The 20,435-nt window shown below is 26.9% G+C and overlaps 1 protein-coding gene across 2 annotated transcripts in view; it reads right to left on the reverse strand.

The window, feature by feature from the left end:
- LOC111618582 (tyrosine--tRNA ligase, mitochondrial-like) overlaps positions 1–18,599 on the reverse strand; it is a 30,287-nt gene extending 11,688 nt beyond the window's left edge. The window contains exons 1-12 of one of the 2 annotated variants that reach the window (XM_023360138.1): positions 18,479–18,599; positions 15,978–16,088; positions 15,716–15,860; positions 15,384–15,553; positions 13,610–13,711; positions 13,423–13,537; positions 12,873–12,951; positions 10,669–10,778; positions 7,748–7,846; positions 5,854–5,920; positions 5,595–5,783; positions 5,402–5,527 (exon numbers count right to left, since the gene is read on the reverse strand). In XM_023360138.1, coding sequence (XP_023215906.1) covers positions 5,402–5,527; positions 5,595–5,783; positions 5,854–5,920; positions 7,748–7,846; positions 10,669–10,778; positions 12,873–12,951; positions 13,423–13,537; positions 13,610–13,711; positions 15,384–15,553; positions 15,716–15,860; positions 15,978–16,088; positions 18,479–18,534 — 1,369 coding nt within the window. In that variant the 5' untranslated portion in view covers positions 18,535–18,599. Of the gene's footprint in view, positions 1–5,401; positions 5,528–5,594; positions 5,784–5,853; positions 5,921–7,747; positions 7,847–10,668; positions 10,779–12,872; positions 12,952–13,422; positions 13,538–13,609; positions 13,712–15,383; positions 15,554–15,715; positions 15,861–15,977; positions 16,089–17,623; positions 17,648–18,478 lie in introns of those variants that run through there. The other variant, XM_023360139.1, reaches the window with a different exon arrangement.
- Positions 18,600–20,435: the final 1,836 nt, after the last annotated feature.

The raw sequence follows: 20,435 nt of genomic DNA on the forward strand, positions 1-20,435 counted from the left end.
ACAGATTCGGGTAAGCCGTACATAAATGTAATATCCTTTTCTTCTTGAAAAAACGGTAAATATACGGAGTAACACCATAAAATCTTCTTCGGAGGATTTTCATAAATTTTGTTGTGAATCATTTTCCTCACCAATGTGGTTTTTCCAGATTGGGAAGGACCAGCAATTACACAAGTACTAGGATGTTTGAAATACATATTAATCAGCTTTCTTACCCTTAGAAAATTTAGAAAATTTATAATATTTCATTCCTGGACTTATCTCTTTAAACACTACTAAAGTTTTCTTATCATTTTCTAAACATATTTCTCTCATATCTTCCGCACACCGTTCGAACGAACCGTATAATCCATTACATACTTCGTTAATTCCTCCATCCTCACCAACAATTATAAAACCGTATTTTCCTTCTCCTTTCCAAATATCTTTGACTTTGAAATAGCGGAGGATAAATGGAAAATTATCAGGAACATCAAACGAGAAATTTTTTACCGCGGAAACGCAAGCGTCCAAAGTACGGTACAGAATTGAAGAAGATGAGTATATTTTATAGTCTCCGTAAGTAACCAGAAAACCGTACATCCCCATGATTGCAGCTTAAATATAAAACTAATTCTCTTTTTTTAAAAAAATTAACTTATATAAAATACTAACCAATCACATCTTCTTTAAAAAAAAACTAACAACCAATCATATTTTTCTTAAAAGAACAAAACGTATATTATGAAGCAGATAAAAAAAAACAGCCTATGCACCGTAGTTAGAAAAAAAAAAAAACACAGCTGTCCCCAGTTAAAAGACCAGCTGCATTCCCACGACCTAGATAATAACTCTTCGAAGACAGGACAAAGAAGTAGCTGAGGATAAAAGCGGGTGAATTTTTTCCAGAACTTCAGTCATCGACCAACCTTTCTACTGAGAACTTCACTCATCAACCAACTTTTCTACCGAGAACTTCACTCATCGACTAAGAACTTAACTCATCATGTCTGACATCGGTAATTCTTATACAAATTAAATATAATCTTTACTGTATCGATATAATTCAAAAAATTTTTATTAATTCAAAAAAATTTTTTTTTATAAAATTTTAAAAAATTTATAAAAAAAATTTTTTTTAAACATTGAGTTATATACATATACTAATTAATTTTTGTACTTCAGAATGTATCAAACGCATACTACTGATAGGTAAAAGCCATAACTAGCTTTTCATGTGTCCCATGCAAGGTTATATTATTGGCTTCTCATTTTTGGAAACAAAAAAAAAAACAAATGCAAACAAAAGGGTCAGCAAAGTTTTGTGCACTTAAAAAACATTATAGTATCAATATAATTGCCAAAAATAAAAATTTTAATGTTTTCTTGCTGTCATCTCTTAGCACACAAGTATAAAATTTGTACATTCTTTGCTTGTATATTGTGATTATGGATTTGTGTTTTCCAAAACTTTTTGGATTCTTGAGATTAAAAAGAAATTGATTACTTATAAAAGACTTCTATCAATTAGAAAAAAATGATGCAGAAAAAAATCTCACAAAGTAAGACTAGAAGTTAAAAAGATTGTCTTGTATTTACCTTTACTTAATTTTTTTAAACATATTAAAAGTTAATTGTATTCGTTTCTACATTTACTAAAATTTTTATTAAAATAACTTTTCAATAGTCTATTGATTTATCTGACAAACAGGTCCTTGTTTTGACATAAAAATGAATAAAAAAAATATTCATTTCTGGAATAAAAATTCCAGAAATGAAGAAATTTCCTTCATTTTATGTTTTATGCAACACTAGCTGTTACCCATGACTTCGCCTGCAGGGGTTTTGCAAGCAAACCCCATTTATATTAAGTATTTCAACAACTGTAGAAATTGTTATATAACACCTACCACTGAGAATGATGAGAATTGCTAAGAATCAAACAAACTATTTTCAATTTGATCATTTTCTGGAACGTTTACAATCGTTCTATAATCAACCAATATGCAATAACAAATTCGAATTTAAAACAATCTGATCATTTGGTTAAAAAATCAAAATATATAAAAATATTTATAACAATGTCTGAAATGTTATCAATTTAATACACCTAAGTACTCAATAAAGACTAAACATAGTTGAAAACAAAAAATCGCATCTAAAATAGTACAGTAGAAGCCGTTCTTCAGGTTAAGCCTTAATCCTTTCCCTCTACCTGAGGAAGGGATTTTGAAAAATCCCTTCTTAGTGTGCATTTTCATGACATACCCTGTGTTCAAAATTTCACCTCTTTAGGTTCAGCGGTTTGCTCTGGGCAATGATAAATCAATACTCACTCAGTCAGTCAGGCAGTCAGGACAAGTAATTTTATATATTTAGATAAAGCATTTTTGAGTATTTTTACCTGAGGCTTCATATATATTTATTTCCTGAGATAATGAACTGAAGCCACTTTCATTTGTTTCAATTAGTGTCAAACTTTGGGAAATCAATTCTTTCAATTCCTGAGACAAAATTCATACTTAAAATCTTTATTCTTAACCTTATGTGGTGAAACAGATAGAACAGTATTATTTAAATTTTCATTATTATACAATCATTATTATACAATTATTATACATTATGCTTTTTACTATATTTATTACAGCCTTTTTTGTTTTCATCATTGACAACTGTGTGAGGGTTGGAACAAATAAAAAAAATGAAAAAAAAAAAATCTTCCATTTCCCCCCTCTTTCGAAATATTGTCGAATTTTGTAACCGGAGGACGAACACACTTCCTTCCCCGGAGTAACTTCCTTTCCTTCCAGAACTCGAAAATGACAGTTGCGAACTTCACAATTGGAGAAAAATGATAATGTCATCAGGAAGATAAATAGAGCACACACCGGGACAAAGGAAGAATCAAAGGCCAGAGAAAAAGATTTTGTGGTCGCCAGGACAAGTCCAGACAAAATTCCACCAACCCATGATGAATCTTTCTCGATCTCCATTACATCGTTCTGTACAAGCAACTTTAGAGGTATGATAATGAGTATTGTAAACTCTCTCTCGGCACGCACCCCCCACATCCACATGTAATGTGGATCAAATCTCGATGTTAGTTATGTTATCTAAGTCGTTGTCTAATAAAATTTTGTTTTATTGTTAAATGGTGTCATTTACTTGAGTATCGCTGATGCCTTACTGACGATCTCTCTCAACTCCTCCACTTGACCTGACCCTTCGAGATAGTAAAAATAGACAAGCCATCCACTGACAAGTGGGCAGTTTTCACCAAATTGTTGCCAACAAAAAGAGGTACGACTTCGTTATACCTCAGAGCCTACTCACAATTGCAAAATCAAAATATTAATCAACTCTGAGAAATGGTGAAGTTGTCCTGTGTCCTGCAGTATCAAATACTCGGCCAAGATTTAACTCTTTATGCAAAAATAAACAAGCATATCCATCTCATTAGCATGCAAATTTGCTTTTATTCTAATAAATAGAATAAGTGGAAAATTTTAAGTATAACAATTCTTTGTTATACTTACAAATATACAAATAAAACATTAACCAGTAAAAATAAGTAATAATAACAAATAATAAAGAATTGTTTGGAACTAAATAAATTTAGTTCCAAACAATTCTTTATTATTTGTTATTATTACTTATTACTGGTTAATGTTTTATTTGTATATTTATTTATGTATCTACATATTTATATAACAAGGGTTGCATAAAATGTTCTTAGGCAAAAAGAGGTCATGAATGGAAAAAGTTTAAGAACTCCTGTTTTATAACAATGCATTGCTACATACTGTTTATGAGGCAACTGATCAAAGAAAATTAAATATTTTTTTCCCATTCTCATAGTAAGGCCAGTTGGAGTCCTTGGAGATTCTAAGGAGTGAGTTAAAGGAATGAAACATGTCTCTTTAGAGCATTGCAAATGTGCTCTGCAGAAGTGAGATTGGGAGAATGTGCTGGCCACTCATTATAGATTATGGTATGTGTCTTAAGATTTTATCCACAATTTTTTCTCTGTGAGGATGGGCATCCTGTAGAATGAACTGCATCCCAATTGTACCTGAATATGATCTCACAAACTGATCCAGGATTTCATCCCTATGCCTCTGACCTGTTAGGTTGCTAGATGAAATCACATAGAGATTTGTGTTACCATTCATGATGATGTAACAATAACACCATATCTCCTTTCCAAAGTACAGTGTGTCTAGAATCACTCTGAAAAGCATTTCATTTGGACTCATTTGTAAAATGAACAAACCTGGGTCTAGTTTATATGAATTTGCACCAATTTAGATGTTCCTGTCTGTAGCATGGAGTGAGAAGCACACAGACCACTGGTCTCCTAGTATAAACATCACCCTCAAGAAACATTCAACTAATGGTAGAAGTCATCACAGTTCCTATAGCACTTCTGAGATCAGATTGCAGTTGGGGCATTGTTGTCATGTATCCAGCCTGCTAGGAGAAGATAGCTCTCTTTGTTTGTTATTGCTCTTGGGTGGTCTTCTGAATACTGACTCAGTTTCTCTAATGATTCAAAAGTCTGTAAATGACAGAACAGCTAAAATTTAACCATCTGATAACCTCTGTTTGTGACCATCCAGCTTCAATTCTTCCAATTGATTGCAATTTTAAATACTCAAGAAAATGTTTAAGTTCCATATTTATTTGAAAATTTAAACAACAAACAGAATGAGAGTGAAATGTCAGATAATGCACATAAGCAGAGAACACTTTTTAAGAGAACAAAATTAACATGCTAGGACATATAGGAAATTCTTTAATATTAAATAATAATTTTATCATCTCTGTAATTTTTATATCTTGTGTGAATTTAAGATGTTTCTTTGTTATCATTATCATAATATTTCTCTTCATGTTTAAAATATCATTTCTATTCATTTTATTGAAAAAAATCTCAAAAGTTTGATATTATAACCAAATTCACGTTATAATTATTGATACAATTACATATTGTTAGATATTAGATCTCATAAAATTATTATATATATTATAAAATATTTGAATAATTGTATTTATTAAAAAATAAAAAAAATCTGTATATTGTATGCATATTACAAATGCAAAATAAATTCTTAATTATTAATATTTAACATTTTGACTTACAAATTATCATTATACAATATTATATATTATTAATTTGTTTTTATCTATTCAATATTTCAACAAACCTGTATTGTTATGATATTCATAACAAATATTTAAACATGATAGTATGTCATTTAAATTTACTTTCTTTTCATTTCTGAATAAAATTTAATGAATGATAACTTATGAAAAACAGTTTAATTTCTTTTAAGTTTACACTGTTAGAATTAATCATATCATATAAATGTTAAAACTGCTGAAAAGAAGTGAAATATGAAATTAATTGATAAATACACACCTGTCCTCAACAAAGTTAATCCACTATTAAGAATATGTTGTCCATCCACAATTACATAATTAGGTGTGGTTACTTTTTGGTTGTTTACATACATTCCACCAGCACTAATTATTCTGTTTGCATCCTCTAATCATAAAAATATAATGTTGTATTATATTATAAATCATAATAAAATAAATTTAACTGAACTTACTCAATGATCCAAAACATTTTGCTTTCATTGCTAAATCAATTAATGTGATTCCCGGTTCTAATAAAAGTTCAATTGATGGTACTTGTTTAAAAATTTGCTTCATCTCAGATTCATTTAATTCATTTAAAGATTTGAATGAATTGTTATATAAAACATCAGTTGCTAGTTTTGCTAATCTCAAGCCTGTCTCTAAAATATAAATAAAAATTTACAATAGTTGAAAAAAAATGTAATCTATAAAAGCATTGAAATTACATACCTCCATGTATTAATCTGGTAACATTTTCAGCAAGCCTTTTCTGTGCATACCAATTTTCTGGCTTTTCCTAAAATTTCAAAAAAGATTTATGTAAATTAGTGCTTAATATTTATTTATTTCATAATTAATTTATGATCAAACTTTCACCCTTAATATATATGCAAACTGATTACTAATCTGAACTTTTACAATCAAATATATTTATATATTTTGATAATGTGTAATTTACAAATTATTAGAATATAAACTAATAAGAAGGCATGGCAATTAACTGCATTTTTAAAATATTTTATAAGTAAATTTTATCAAAATTTTGTTTTGTTAACATTAGGATTGATTATGAGTAATAACACTTTTCATTTAAATACAAAGATTTTAAATCATCAAAACATCAATATAATTTTGTAAAGATCTATGTTAATATGAAAAAATCTATTAATGATAGACTTTTTCACATGCAAAATTATATTATGCACAACTGTTTTCATTTTATACTGATTATTTTGACTTTTGAAATAGAAGTGTAATTTCATGAATTAAAAAGATGTATATCATGTCTTTTATATCTGTCTAAGTGATTAAAATACACCATCAGTTCTTATATACAATTAATATAATATAAATGCAATGAAATAATTATTTTTAAAATTTTATTAAATGTTTAGTTGATCTATTTAGTATATATAACTTATGTTTTGTATAACAAATCTAGCCACATCATTCAACACAAATTATAATTACAGAATAATCCTAAAATAATTGAAATTCCAGAAAAATTAAGTCTATTAAATAATTAAAATAACATTATAAAAAATTGAAAAGGATTTTTGTCAGAAAATATACCTATTATAAAATATGAAAGAATAATTTAGCATGTCTCATAGGCTAAATAAAATGCTTAATAGTAATGATCATGTCTAAGAAACATTGAGCAATTGATAAATACATCAACATGCTAAATTATTCTGAACAGAAAAAAATGAATTTATGCTTTTGAACTGGCAAATAACATTTAATATTAAATTTTTACATTTATATTTGTTAATCATAAATAATTTCTAGATTATTTTTATGATAATTTGATGAGTCATGAAAATATGATCCATAAAATTAAAATAAAATTAAAAGTTAAAAGATTTCATGAAAGAGATGCTTGTAAATTTTTATTAGTTATTTTCATCGTTTCAGTTAATAAAGTTTAATTACTTTAGTTAAATTAAATTACAGTAGAGCATCGATTATCCGACTGAATTGGGGACTGGGGTTGGTCGGATAACTGAAAAAAACGGATAAACGAAAAATATGAAGAAATACGTTATTAGTACAGTATATTAGTATATCCCATGTAATTAGTATATTAGTATATTGCTATTAACCTACTTTGTGTTGAATTTTCATCGATGTTAAGCCTAACAAAAATTTTTTTAAAATAATAATCATCACTATAGTATCGTTAAAAATTAGAAAATTAAGCCTCGTTTAAATACTGGCTCCCTTTCATGGTCGAGCCATGTTGCCAGCTAAAACACATAAAAATACTATTAAAGTAGCCAAGACATAGCCAAATACTGTAGTGCCACATCACTAGCAAACATTTGAGTTTGCTGACTAGAACAGTCGGTTAATTGGGGTCGGATAATCGATGCTCTACTGTATAATGAAATTTGTTGTGAAATTTCAAATTTCATTTTAATCCTGAGAAGAGTAAATGAAACAGAAACATAATTATGATATCCTTCTACTTTATATCCATAATTCCTTGATATAAATAATAAAAATTAATTCTTTTAAAAATTGCTCCTAAATATTTTTTATATGGAAATTTATTAATATTTTATTTAAAATAATAAGTAAAATCTATACATTAAGTAAAAATATAAAAATTATTTTTTACCATATGTTTCTGCATAATTGATTCAACTTCAGATAAAGAATAAAATGTAAATAACTTTAAATATCTCTGAATAGAAGTATCCGGTAGACGCATAAAAAACTAAAATAATAATAATTTTATATTTATTTATCATAGAAACACTTTTAAAATAATTATATAAAACTTTTAATTGATATAAATTTAATTATTTAAATATATGAATTTGCATATTATAAAAAACAGCATAAAAAATAGCAATTATATTAATTTATATAATTTTCTAACAAAATAGAAACTGCATTAATTAGCATAATCCTAATTAAAAGGATTTTAATAAAATTTGGTTTCTCTCTAGTGCAAAAAGAACTAAAAAATCATCATATTTTAAGAAATTGATGAATATTTTAGTTCTTTTCACAATATTTAAATATTCGATATATTGTCACGTATAATATGAAACGAATAAAAAATTAATTTTTATTTAAAACTTTAAAAAGTATTGATATCTATAAATATCTTTGTGTCAACTAATAATCAAAAATTGATTGTATATTATTGATATTGCAATGCTTGGGTGCAATTTTTAATCATAATTTTATTTTTAAAAATTATTAACTATTATTTATTCTATTAAGCCTCTGGCTTCAGCTTTCTATAGGTCTAACTCCATTCTCCAGATTAATGAAGGACAGATGTACAGATGACAGTGGGAATATATAGGTTTGCAATTTGAAAATTGCATTCTAATAAATAAATGCTATATGTTCCAACTTATTGCTCTTCTGATTTAGAAGTAGGGCAAAAATTTTTAAAAACTATCACTTGTAATATGACATTAGTACAGTTAATGTGGGTTGCAGATGTATTGTTTTTAATCAGTTGTGTCAAAGAAATTATGTTGTTATTTCAGTAACTAACTAAAATCTTTTTTATAACCTTTCCTTCTTACAGTCCTGGAAATTCAACTCTTGAAAATTCAACATTCCATAAAACTTGTCATGATATTTAAAAAAAGTAATCTAATTTTTATTTCTACAACTTAAAAACTAGGATAAAATAATGTTATTCACTGATGACACTTGATAATAGCATCGATTCTATATGTTAACAAAAAATGTAACCCTTTATCAAAGTGCCACTATAAAACACAACAAGAATGTCACTAACTTTAAAAAAGCCACTGAAAAACCAATAAATTTTCTATTTAAAATTTAACCATAAATAGAAATAGTCACTATTAGTACATAGTTAATACATATATGAATTTGCATATATAAAAACCTTTATGAAAATTCCACTATTTAGATTAGTATCATTACTGTGCCATAAAACTTGAAATTTTCGGTAACCTGTCACCTTCTCAGTCCACATTAAGTTGAATTGTGGGGCTCTACAGTATTTTGTCAGAAATACACTATACTTTAAATGAGAAACTAAACTCATGCCAGTCTTATATTTCTCTGTTATTTTGACAAGTGATAAAAATTAAATATAAGAAACCCCTCTAAAAGACAAGTGATAAAAATTAAATATAAGAAACTCCTCTAAAAGACTAATTGGTAGTTGCAGAGTAGGGGTTTAACGTTTTATAGTAAATTAAATAAATGAAAAATGCTTACAAAATTTGTATTTTCTTCTTAATTTCTTTCTTATTTAAATTTATTTGCTGTTCAATATCACTATATATAAAAAGACTCACTTATAAAATGTATCATTTATTTTTCTGATAATTTTTTATTGTAAAACTTATTAATTATTAATCACATTATTACTAGTGGCATAACTATGGGAGCAAAAGTGAGCAAGTGCAGAATAAACCTATAAAATTTTTTTGTAATTAACATTGAATCAGGGGTGCCAGGTATGAGATTTGCCTGAGTGCCAAAATTGTTCAGTACAATTCTGATTAATACATAAATTTTGTAAGAACTTAGGAGTAAAAGTTTTTTCAACTTTAGTTATTTTTCAAAAAAATTAAACAAAATACATTGCAAATTTATGATTTAAAACAATTTATTTTAGCAATTATTTTAATCAATGAAATAATTACAGCTCTCTCTTGATAATCCAACAGGTATGGGACCAAAGGGGTGTCGGATTACCAAAAGTGTCCGGATTACTGAAAGTGATTACATATTTGGCATTGTTTTGCTAGCAGTAGTCTATCCCTACTCCAACTGTTCGAACAGAACTGCTCACGGAAAACACATGAAATGTGTGTCATCGTGTAAGAATTGGATGGGGAGATTCACGTCACGATATGCTTCTGTGCAAGCAGACATATAACGGGGACAGGTACCTTGACAAGAGGTGCATCAGACTACTGAGCATGTCAGATTAAAAACGTCGGACTATCAAGGGACAGCTGTACTAAAATTCACTTCTATGATAATCATTTGTAAGACTTATCAAACAAATTTGTTTGACAACAATACATTACTGAAATTTAAATCACAAACTGTGACTTAAATTTATATAAGGATCATATAAGAAAACTGTGCATGTCAGTTATAAATGTATTACAAGAAATAGCCAACACACTACACATTTATTTGATTATTTATTCTGCCCTCAATTATTTATGTGGTTATCATGATTAGTCTACAATTCAATGTACTGTACTTATGATGTCATAAACTATTGAATTATACAGAAACATAAATTGATCTTAATCTTCATTCATTAAAATCAATCCTTTGATTAATCTATATTAAATCAGGTAAATTAGATTTCTAAAACTGACTAAAAATTTTGAAACTATCTTAGTCTGAACTATTCATAGATTATAGAAAGATATATAAACAAATTTTCAAAATAATATTTTCTTCCATCTTTAAAACTGTACTTCAAAGTAAGCTTTAATGCTAAAAGGGCTACCTTGGTTTCTGATAAATATGTTATTAATTTAATTCTCTACAGTATTACATTAATTATTTACTCACTTGATAGAAGTCAAAAGCACTTGTTTTATCTTCATTGAGCCATACAGCATTCCCTTCTGATTTACCAAATTTTCCACCCGATTCAGCAGTGATCAATGGAACAGTTAAGCCTATAAATTTATTATAATTCTATAAATATCGTAGTGTTAAAAAATTTTAATAAATTAACTGTTAACAAATTAAACAAAGCTGAATATTAAATTTGGTCAAAATAAATAAAAAAGAATGATTTAATCGTGTTTAAGAAGATATGACTTCTTATTTAAATTTAAATTTTAATCAGAAATCTAAATACTAAATAAGTTTTAAGTTATTAAGTTTTAAGTATATTTAAGTTATACTGTAAATTAACTAAAGAACATAATTTGGCCTAAACGTAAGCAGGTAGACTGCTGCCTTGTGCTAAAAGTTTGAAATTAAATTTAATGTGGTGGTCTAATCTCCTATTAAGCCCACATTATATTGATTAATTAATCAAACTAAAGCCCAAAAATAATCTGGAAATTTATATTTCTGACTAACTATAAAATTTGGTCTTACCTTATATTATATATTTGACTATTGTAACTATTGTAAGGAAGGACAGAATAATTATGGCTTTCCCAAATTTGAAAACTAAGGACTTAATTAATTAATGATGTTTCATTCCTAAAAATAAAACCAGTATTTTCATGCATATTTAAAAATATTTTGTTTGGGTATGGATTATATGGATATATGCTGATTGTAAATTGTAATTACAAATTTGCTAGCCCCAGAGGCACAGAATATATTGTTTTATTTTTATTCTAGCAATTTTTTGCAGTGTATATATGCCATTGTGGATTATACATACAAAAATACAGTAGTCATTTAAAGACATGTATAAACATCATTTAATTTAAAAAGCAATTTTGTGACAATGGATGATGAAATACTTTTCTAATGATCACAAGAATCACAGCTATTAAATCTGAAACATCTAAACTTTAATTTGTAACTTCTGACATGTTTCATAAGTTGCAAATTAAATATATGAAGTTGTCTGGCTTGTCAATAAGACAATAAGTATATCAAGAAACTGCTAGAAAGGAAAAATAATAGAATCATTAGTATCCAACTGTAAAGCAAAAACAAGCAATACAGAAATCTCATCCTAATCATAATAATTAAGAATACAAATAATTGCAGATAGAAAAATGCTAATTTTCATTTCTAAGTTAAAAAAAAAATGCATTATGCAAAGTATTACTTAAATACTTTGCATAATGCATTTTTTTTTTTTTTTACAGAAGTCTAGAAGTTGCATCATTTATAAAATAATATTTTCTACACTTCTGTAAGAAAACAAACATTTCACAGAGTTGAATGAAATGAAAAAATTAATATTTATTAAATTGTGGATTAATCTTGATAAAGTTTATATATGTGTTTTAAGAATCAATTCTGTACTATAATGCACTGTTTCTCAATCTTTCTCTCATTGTAGACCAGTAAAGTTATGGCTAATTTTAAGTGGGTCTGTAATTATATATGACTGTGGATGTAGACTATAATTATATGGGACTATGCTTATCTAGAATTACCATATTTAACAAAGTACATATAGTAACTCCAGATTACTATTTAAATGTCAGCTGTAATCAACTGCACCAGTGACAGTATGGTAAAATATTTTTCTGTGAGCCAGTGAAATTTTTATGCAGATCAGCACTAGTCATGGACCAGTTGAAAAACACTGATATAATGTTTCAAAATATATTAGTGTTTTTCTCATATCAAAACTACACCAAATAATAAAGTGAAAATATAAGTTCTACTATTGCAGCATGTTATCTATTCTAATGTAAATCAGCATAAGATCAATGCAACTAAGATTACCTTACAGAAGTTTCATTAGAAAACACTAAAATATCTGTCACTTTATCACACAATGAAAATTCAAAACTCTTCTTTTCACACTTCTAAAGAAAATATTGAGAGATTTATTCCAATCAAAGAGCTGAAGATTACTTATACAATAAACACAATGTTTCTAAGGTCATCAGATATTCAGACTCAAAACAAAAATATCAATATCAAAACAAAAATCATGAATTTTACCTAAATTTTAATTTACTAAATCTAGTTAACAATTACAATACTTATTCATCTTTGTTTAGACTTATAAATAAATATTAAATTAAAATTACTGTATTATAGAAAAAGATTAAATGAACATTTACCATAAGAATTAACATTTCGTGTACGTTTTAATAAATCGTGTCCTAAATCTATATTTGCAAGTTGATCACTTCCACCAATCTACAGTAAAATAATAAAACAAATATTTAAATTATAGTATAGATAAAATAATGTATAGAAAATGCATAAGAATAATGAAAGACTATTAAAAAGTTTTAAATTTAAAATATAATTCTTCATAAGATTGAATTTTATGTATTAAAAATATCAAGAAATTAAATATTTTAAAACTAACATTCAAATCAAACTGTGCATTTTAATAAATAATTAATAAATTTTAATATTGAATGTATGCTATCAATGCAAATAATTCAATGTAGTTCTATCAATTGAATTATTTATAATGAGAAGAAAATAACTTAGAAATCAAAAATTTGAAAAGTATTAGTAAATGAAACCAATGGAAATTAAATGTAATTGTTCTGTATAAAATTACTATACAATTGCATATATTTGACATAGTTAAATTTAATTTGTAACAATTTTTAACTTCATATATTGATGTACAGTATTAATTCATGAATAGTTTACCTGAATTCTACAATTATATTTATCAAAGAGGTAGAGCCAATCATAAGATTGAAAAACCTGGTATGTAAATTCAGCAAAATTCATTCCTTCACTGCTTTCAAGTCTTGATTTTATGCTGATTAAAATTATCATCATCAATTAAAATACTGATTGTTTTCCAACTAGATTTCATATAAACTATTATTACCTTTTTCTAGAAAGCATTTGTCCTACTCTCAATTTTCGACCAACTCTACTCAAAAAGTTAGTTATATCTTCATTTTTATACCAAGAACTATTGTAAATAATCCTAAAAATATGAAAAGTAAATATAATTCAAATTTTCTTTCAAAATAATATACTTATAACAACAAACTATTGACTTAAAATATTAAAAAATAATAAAAGATTTATTGTTAAAAAAAGACTGTATTAAACAATGTGCTGTTTGACTTCAACTGATCTAAAATCAATTAATATATTTACTGAAAGGAATATTCAAGTATTATACATATATTTGAGAATATATGGGTTAAAAGAAAATCTTATAATTGCTTACATACAGGAGAAGACATTGAACAAACACTTACATAAAAAAATAGTCAAAAATATCTTAGATATTCAAAGATGTATAAAGAGAAAAATGAAAACTTATATTTATTGTATGTTGAAAACTTATTAATTAAAACTTTTCTTTCTCTTTATACTTGATAGTAAACTTAGTTTTATAACTTACATTATTATATTTATATTTCTTTCATTCCTACCAAAATTATAAATATTGATATCATAATTAAATTAACTGATGTTACGCAATCTGTTGTAACAGATATAAAAAGTAGATAGATGAATCTATTTTAATCAAATCCTGGACTAATTAAAATGGATTCATCTAAAAGCATAGAATATAAATAAAATAAGAGATTATTCAAAAATGAAGAAGATAATGTTGATATATACAAAAATTATTAAATGAATTATGTACTTTTGAAAACGATGATAAATTTATTCATTGACACAGGAGACTAATTTTTCATTTCTAGAAATGATAACATAAATAACATTAATATAGAAATGAAATAAAAAATTTATATGACAATCCAAACATTTGTAAATTTATAAACTGTTTACAAAAACAAACATCCAATAACTTGATATTCAATTAAAGCTAAACAATTTGCCAGATTATATTGGACTATACATCTAGGCAAAATTACTTAAGATTTAATTATTAAGCAGCAATCATATTATAGTCTGGTATAATCTCGCAGATCATTTGGTATTATAAACTGTTTATTGAAAAAACTATAATGAATGAAACAGTAAAATAAACAAAACAAAAAACAAAATCATCAAATTTAGTTGAATTTCTTCTTTAATTAAAAAGAAGGTTTTCATAAAAGTATGAAAACTCATTAAACTGTTCATAATTCTAATTTCCAATTTTAGTAAATTTTATTTCTTTTTAGAATATACACATTTCCTTATATCAACCTTTAACTTTTATTGTTTGAAGAGAATTTTACCATATTTCCCCTTTTATAATGTACAGGATACAGTAAATTAAGATCCAGTTGCCACTATAATAACCATAATACACATGAAACCTCTGCCATCCAGGCTATATTGTATTCATTATAACTTTATGTATATTTTTAACTGTAACTGAAATTTTGTAATGCTTCTATAACCAGCCTGATGTAAAATAAAGAGGACTGATGAGGGACATACAGTACAAAATGCACATCCTCCAGAATTAATAAAACCTGTATATATCTAGTTTCATTGTGTATTCCTGTGTGATTCGTTCTCTCAAGCAATCTTTTGTTTACTCCTAACAATTAATATGAGAACAAGAGAGAATCAAGTACAAATTGACTAATTAAATAATGATGGTTTGTAAAACTTGCAATTATAAATAGTGTTAAAAAAATTAAAAAAACTACTGAACAAATGAGAAAGAATTAAATAATATATCATACCTAGCAGGTGCAATATTTTTTTTGCAAAAATATTTTTTAAAATTATCAAATATTCTTTCTAGACTTTGTTTTATGCTTTCACTATTTGATTTAATTAAATCTTCTTTAAGTACTTCTCTTTCCTTTGTTTTTCCACTTGGATCTCCAATTTGTGCAGTAGAATCTCCAACCTAACCAATAAAATATAAACTATTCATTAGTATTAAAACAGATAATCTAAATTAATTATAAACTTAATCAGCCTGATTATTAAACTATTAAAATCAAGGTTTATAAAAAATTATTGTCATCATTATTAAAAAAATGACAAACAAAATGATAGTTTTACTTACAATAGCAATAACATTATGGCCTGCTTGTTGCCAATGTAACAATGCAATAATCACAAGAAGATTGCCAACATGAAGACTATCTGCTGTTGGATCAAATCCTGCATATACTGTTTGATTAGAATTCAAAAGTTGAACAAGTTCGGAACTAAAAGAAATAAAATGAAATTATCATAAAATATAATTCAAAACAAATTTCAAAGTCATAAAAATCAATAAGTATGCATAAAAATTGATTTACAGTTTATAAAATAAATAATGTTACCAATCGTCAGGATGGATTTCTTGAATCATTTCACGTTTATTCAACTCTTCAATTAATTTACAACTAATTTTATAAGATGACAATTTCAGTGAGTTACATTTTATAATATTCCTGTAAATATATCAAAATAAATATGATTTATTAAATAATACAAAATATTAACTTAAATGTTTTAGAGATAAACATACAGGTAACTCTATAGACTTATAGGAATATTTTGATTAATTATTAAACTGTTAAAACAAACAGTTTAATAATTAATCAAAATTTTAATAAATTCATTTTACTGAACTTCACAAAATATCAAAATAGTTCAAAATATAGAAGATAGTTTTCATTTATTAAAAATTATATATTTCTGAAACACATAACAAAATTTATATATTTTTGAAATAAATATTGATTTTCTAATTTACATATTGACATATATAGACATTATTACATAATTTTTAAAAAGGAACACTCAGTCAAGAAATTACCTCACCCTAGGAAAACTACCTATTTTAAAAACATTTAGTGATATTTATCTACATTTATGAATAATTATTTATTTTGGTAATAGGATATAATCCACTAACATCAATAGATTGTATCCTATTTGGCTTACACAATATACCAGTGCCTAATGCTAAGCCAGGCCAAGGCATAACTAGTGATAAGCATTAGTATTGTAATAGTGATACTTTAAAACAAGTTGTGTATTTGACTATGAAATATCAAATGATGCAACTGCAATAGTTTGTATCCACTATCAACTAGAACCATCAGGTTGCACCTAAGAGGACCAGCTGTAGTAATAGAGGAAGAATAAACTCCTGTCTTTGTCAGTATTTGCATACACTATTACTGTAGTAGAAAGACAAAAAATCCATTAGATTTTTGGGAGAAATATAAAGGTATGAGTCTGGAGTGTATAACTAAATTTGTGTTGAAGTACTTAAGAATGGGTGGAAGGAATTAATTTCAGCCAAAAAGAGTAGAAAAAGTCATTATTTATTGAATTTTCACATCAATAATGGTAAAAATTAGTTTTAATATTTGAAAACAGTATATGAAAAGTGGAAATAACTCTTGTTACTGTTTTAAAAATATTTGATAATATTGCAAATAATTTGATAGAATTGCCCATTCAATGTTGTTAATGATTGTTTACATTTCTACTATTGCCCATCACTAGGAATAACTAAAAAAACAAACTATTTTTATGTTTGTGGACTATGTACATATATACGTTTTTAAGAATTTTCTATGTAACATGTTTAGTATCGCAGCTTTATATAGAATAACCTATGTGATATTGTGAAGCCCTAGATTAGTATTGTTAAAATAAAAATCTCTCTCCAAATAAATTCATACTTTTAATCCTTAAGTACTATCATACATCAGTCAGACCTCAGTAATTTTTCAATTAATTTTCCATGCTCTCTACCACCACTTAAAAATCTTTCCCGCCAAGTATATATGACTGGTGAGTGCATTATCTTTATATGTCCTACTTGTGATTTATAAGATCAATTAGAAGTCAGCAAGCAGTCTGTGAGACTGACTCTAGTCTTGTTTGAAAGAGTGTTACTTTGCTAATTTACTTTTTAATATCTAAAATTAATTAATATTTTGTTTATTAAGGAATTTTTTATCTCAAATACCTGCTGCTTGATTAAAACATAAATTACAGATATATTTTCATTTATCATTTTATGAATTTATGATTATTTATCTTTCAACATCTGTCATTCTTATTTATTTTTTATTTCTTGATGACTGACTGTTTTCTTTCTAGAACACCGGTATACAAAAATAAATAGAAAAGCAGTTTTAAAAAATCTGTGTAAACTTGCGAAATATGCAAAATTTCACAAGTTTACAATATTAATCAATTTTAAATAATTGAGTTAAACTTCTACATCACTAATGACTATAAAATATTTAAATAGTAATGAATGATTGCACAGAAAAAAAAATTATAATTAGATTTGGTCAATCTTTACCTATATGTGCCATCATGGTGGCGGTCATGACTGTTTGCTTCAGTTAGGTTAGTTCAGATTAACTATATTTTTTGTAGATGGTTCCTTTTTTTTTTCTTTTGTTTAGGAACTACCATGAATCAATAACTAGTGATGTTAGGCACTTGGTGACCTGCCAGCGGCTCCCCTCCAGAGGAGTCTGTCAGGACTGCAGCCATGACAGTGCATGTAGGTAAAGATTAACCGTAGATTTTATTTTCTTTTAGTAGTAACGCCTAAAACTTTTTATGGGGTCTGATAGACCACCTATAGGATTTGCATAATTTTGAGAGATTACAGTGTTTTCAGCATATAATTGAGGAATAATTTATTAGAATAGGTTAGGTTAGAACGTAGGTCCCCACTGTATGGCCACGACGGTGCACGTAGGTAAACTTTATACCAACTCAATACATAAATAATGAAATTAACGATTATTTATTTCATAATTTATATTATAAATGTTATTTTCATAACGTGCACGTCCAATTATACCTTAAAAGTTTTGAATGAAAGCTTCTTTGAAGCATAACACGAACAAATGCGATCATTTTCTAACATATATGAGCTTTTACAATGCCGTCAAATTAACTTCATGGACGCTGCCATTACAAATTTCAAATGTATATACAAGTGTTGCCAATTCTAGAATTTGATTTGAGAAGAAAAAAAACTTTAAAAATTTTTTAAATAACAAGACTTTTGATTTCGAAAATTACTAAATTCTTCATCTAGTTAATAATTTAAGATTAAGTATATTGAATTTTATTATTTTTTTAAATTTCCATCAACGAGTTGCATAACTTTCCAGGCAGCGGCCGGATGGCCGAGCGATCAAGGTGGCAGCCTACCGCTCTGGAGAACCCGGATTCGAATCCGAACGGGTCGAAAAATCCCCAGGAATTTTTTAGGGGGTATTCCGTTCGGAAATGTCGGACCCCGTCTCTCACCACCCGGCAGCCCCATTGTGGGCCTTGCGGAACTCATAATGGGTATGCAAAAAGAGGCCCTCTTAGTGCCCACAGGGCGGAAAAAGTTAATTAAAAAACTTTCCAGGCTTCACCAGAAAAGTTTGTAAAATTCTCTTTTGTCGGACTCCATTCGCAGAATTTCTTCTGGTCTAGGCTTCGTCCTCTTTGTAGTAAAATTTCTTAGGACAAAATCAAAAACAACTAGATGCATATTTTTATTTAGTTTTTTTTAAAATTTACTTTATAATCTTATTACATCACGTAAGATTCTTATTTGTCAGAGAAAATTCTTTATTTTACAAACGTTTTCAGCCTATTATCATAGTTCGAACTTGAAGATGGCCTTAATTTTTAAAATAATTTCAAAAATAAACGTTGTGAATCGATTTTTACATTTACATTATTCTAAATGAAAATTTAAAATTGAACGAATTAAATAAATTATCGAAGATTTAACTTAAGAATAATTTATTAATTTATATTAATTAATTTATTGTATAATTTAACAAATCGATTCCTATATCTTTACTATTCTTTTGGAAAATTTTTTTAAAATAAACAAAACCCATTTGGTGTATATTCCAGTAATTGTAAATTTATATGTAAACGTGTTTAAAATTTAATTCATTTATTAATAAAAAACACCTTAAGCCCAAATCCCGAGATATCTCGGGCAAGTTACATAGCGTTATGAAAAACGCGGGCATTTGGGCCCCAATTTTTTTTTGAATTTTTGAAATGTTTTTTAGGTCCCCAAATTTTTTCAAAATTTTTTGCCCGCGCGAAAAAATTTTATCGCGATTTTAAAAAAACCTTTAATGACGCGCGCTTCACGCTTTATTGCATTTTAATTGTTTTTTAATGGGAGTTTGATATCAGATTTCATTCATCGTTCTAAAGTTGTAGTGCACCGATTTTCTTTCGGTAAAGTTATTTAAAGCTAGTTTCTGATGTCAAAAACGACCTCCGATAGTTTTTAAATTTTTTTAATTAATAGATTTTATTATATACTAGCTGCAAGGACCCGCTTCGTTGGGTTTTTATATGTTCGTACATTTGTATGTAATATAGTTTTTTTTATATATATAAAAGACTGTTTTTCTAAGTAATCTAGAATGCAAGGACCCGCTTCGCTGGGTTTTTAAAAAGGAACGATAGTGAAGATTAAGATAATTACATTATAGTCAATCTTACCCGTTTTCACAGAATGCAAAAATTAGGTCCCCCGTTTCCAGACTAATTAGAGAATTTTTACGTTTAGTCAAACGAACTATTTTCAACGTTTCTGGAACGTTTACAGTCGTTATATAATCGAACCAATATTCGAATTTTATGTTCGAATTTAATTCGAACAAAACATTCGAAATAGAATGCCACTTTCAACCACTTTCAGCCTCATATCTCCCGCACCCTTATAGCTATCGAGACGCAACCACCCCTATGCACGAATGGAGACTTGGGGCTACCACCACATACAAACA

Source organism: Centruroides sculpturatus, unplaced genomic scaffold, assembly GCF_000671375.1.
Source record: "Centruroides sculpturatus isolate CEXI.00-Female unplaced genomic scaffold, Cexi_2.0 scaffold42, whole genome shotgun sequence".
In the NCBI taxonomy this organism is placed as follows: domain Eukaryota; kingdom Metazoa; phylum Arthropoda; class Arachnida; order Scorpiones; family Buthidae; genus Centruroides; species Centruroides sculpturatus.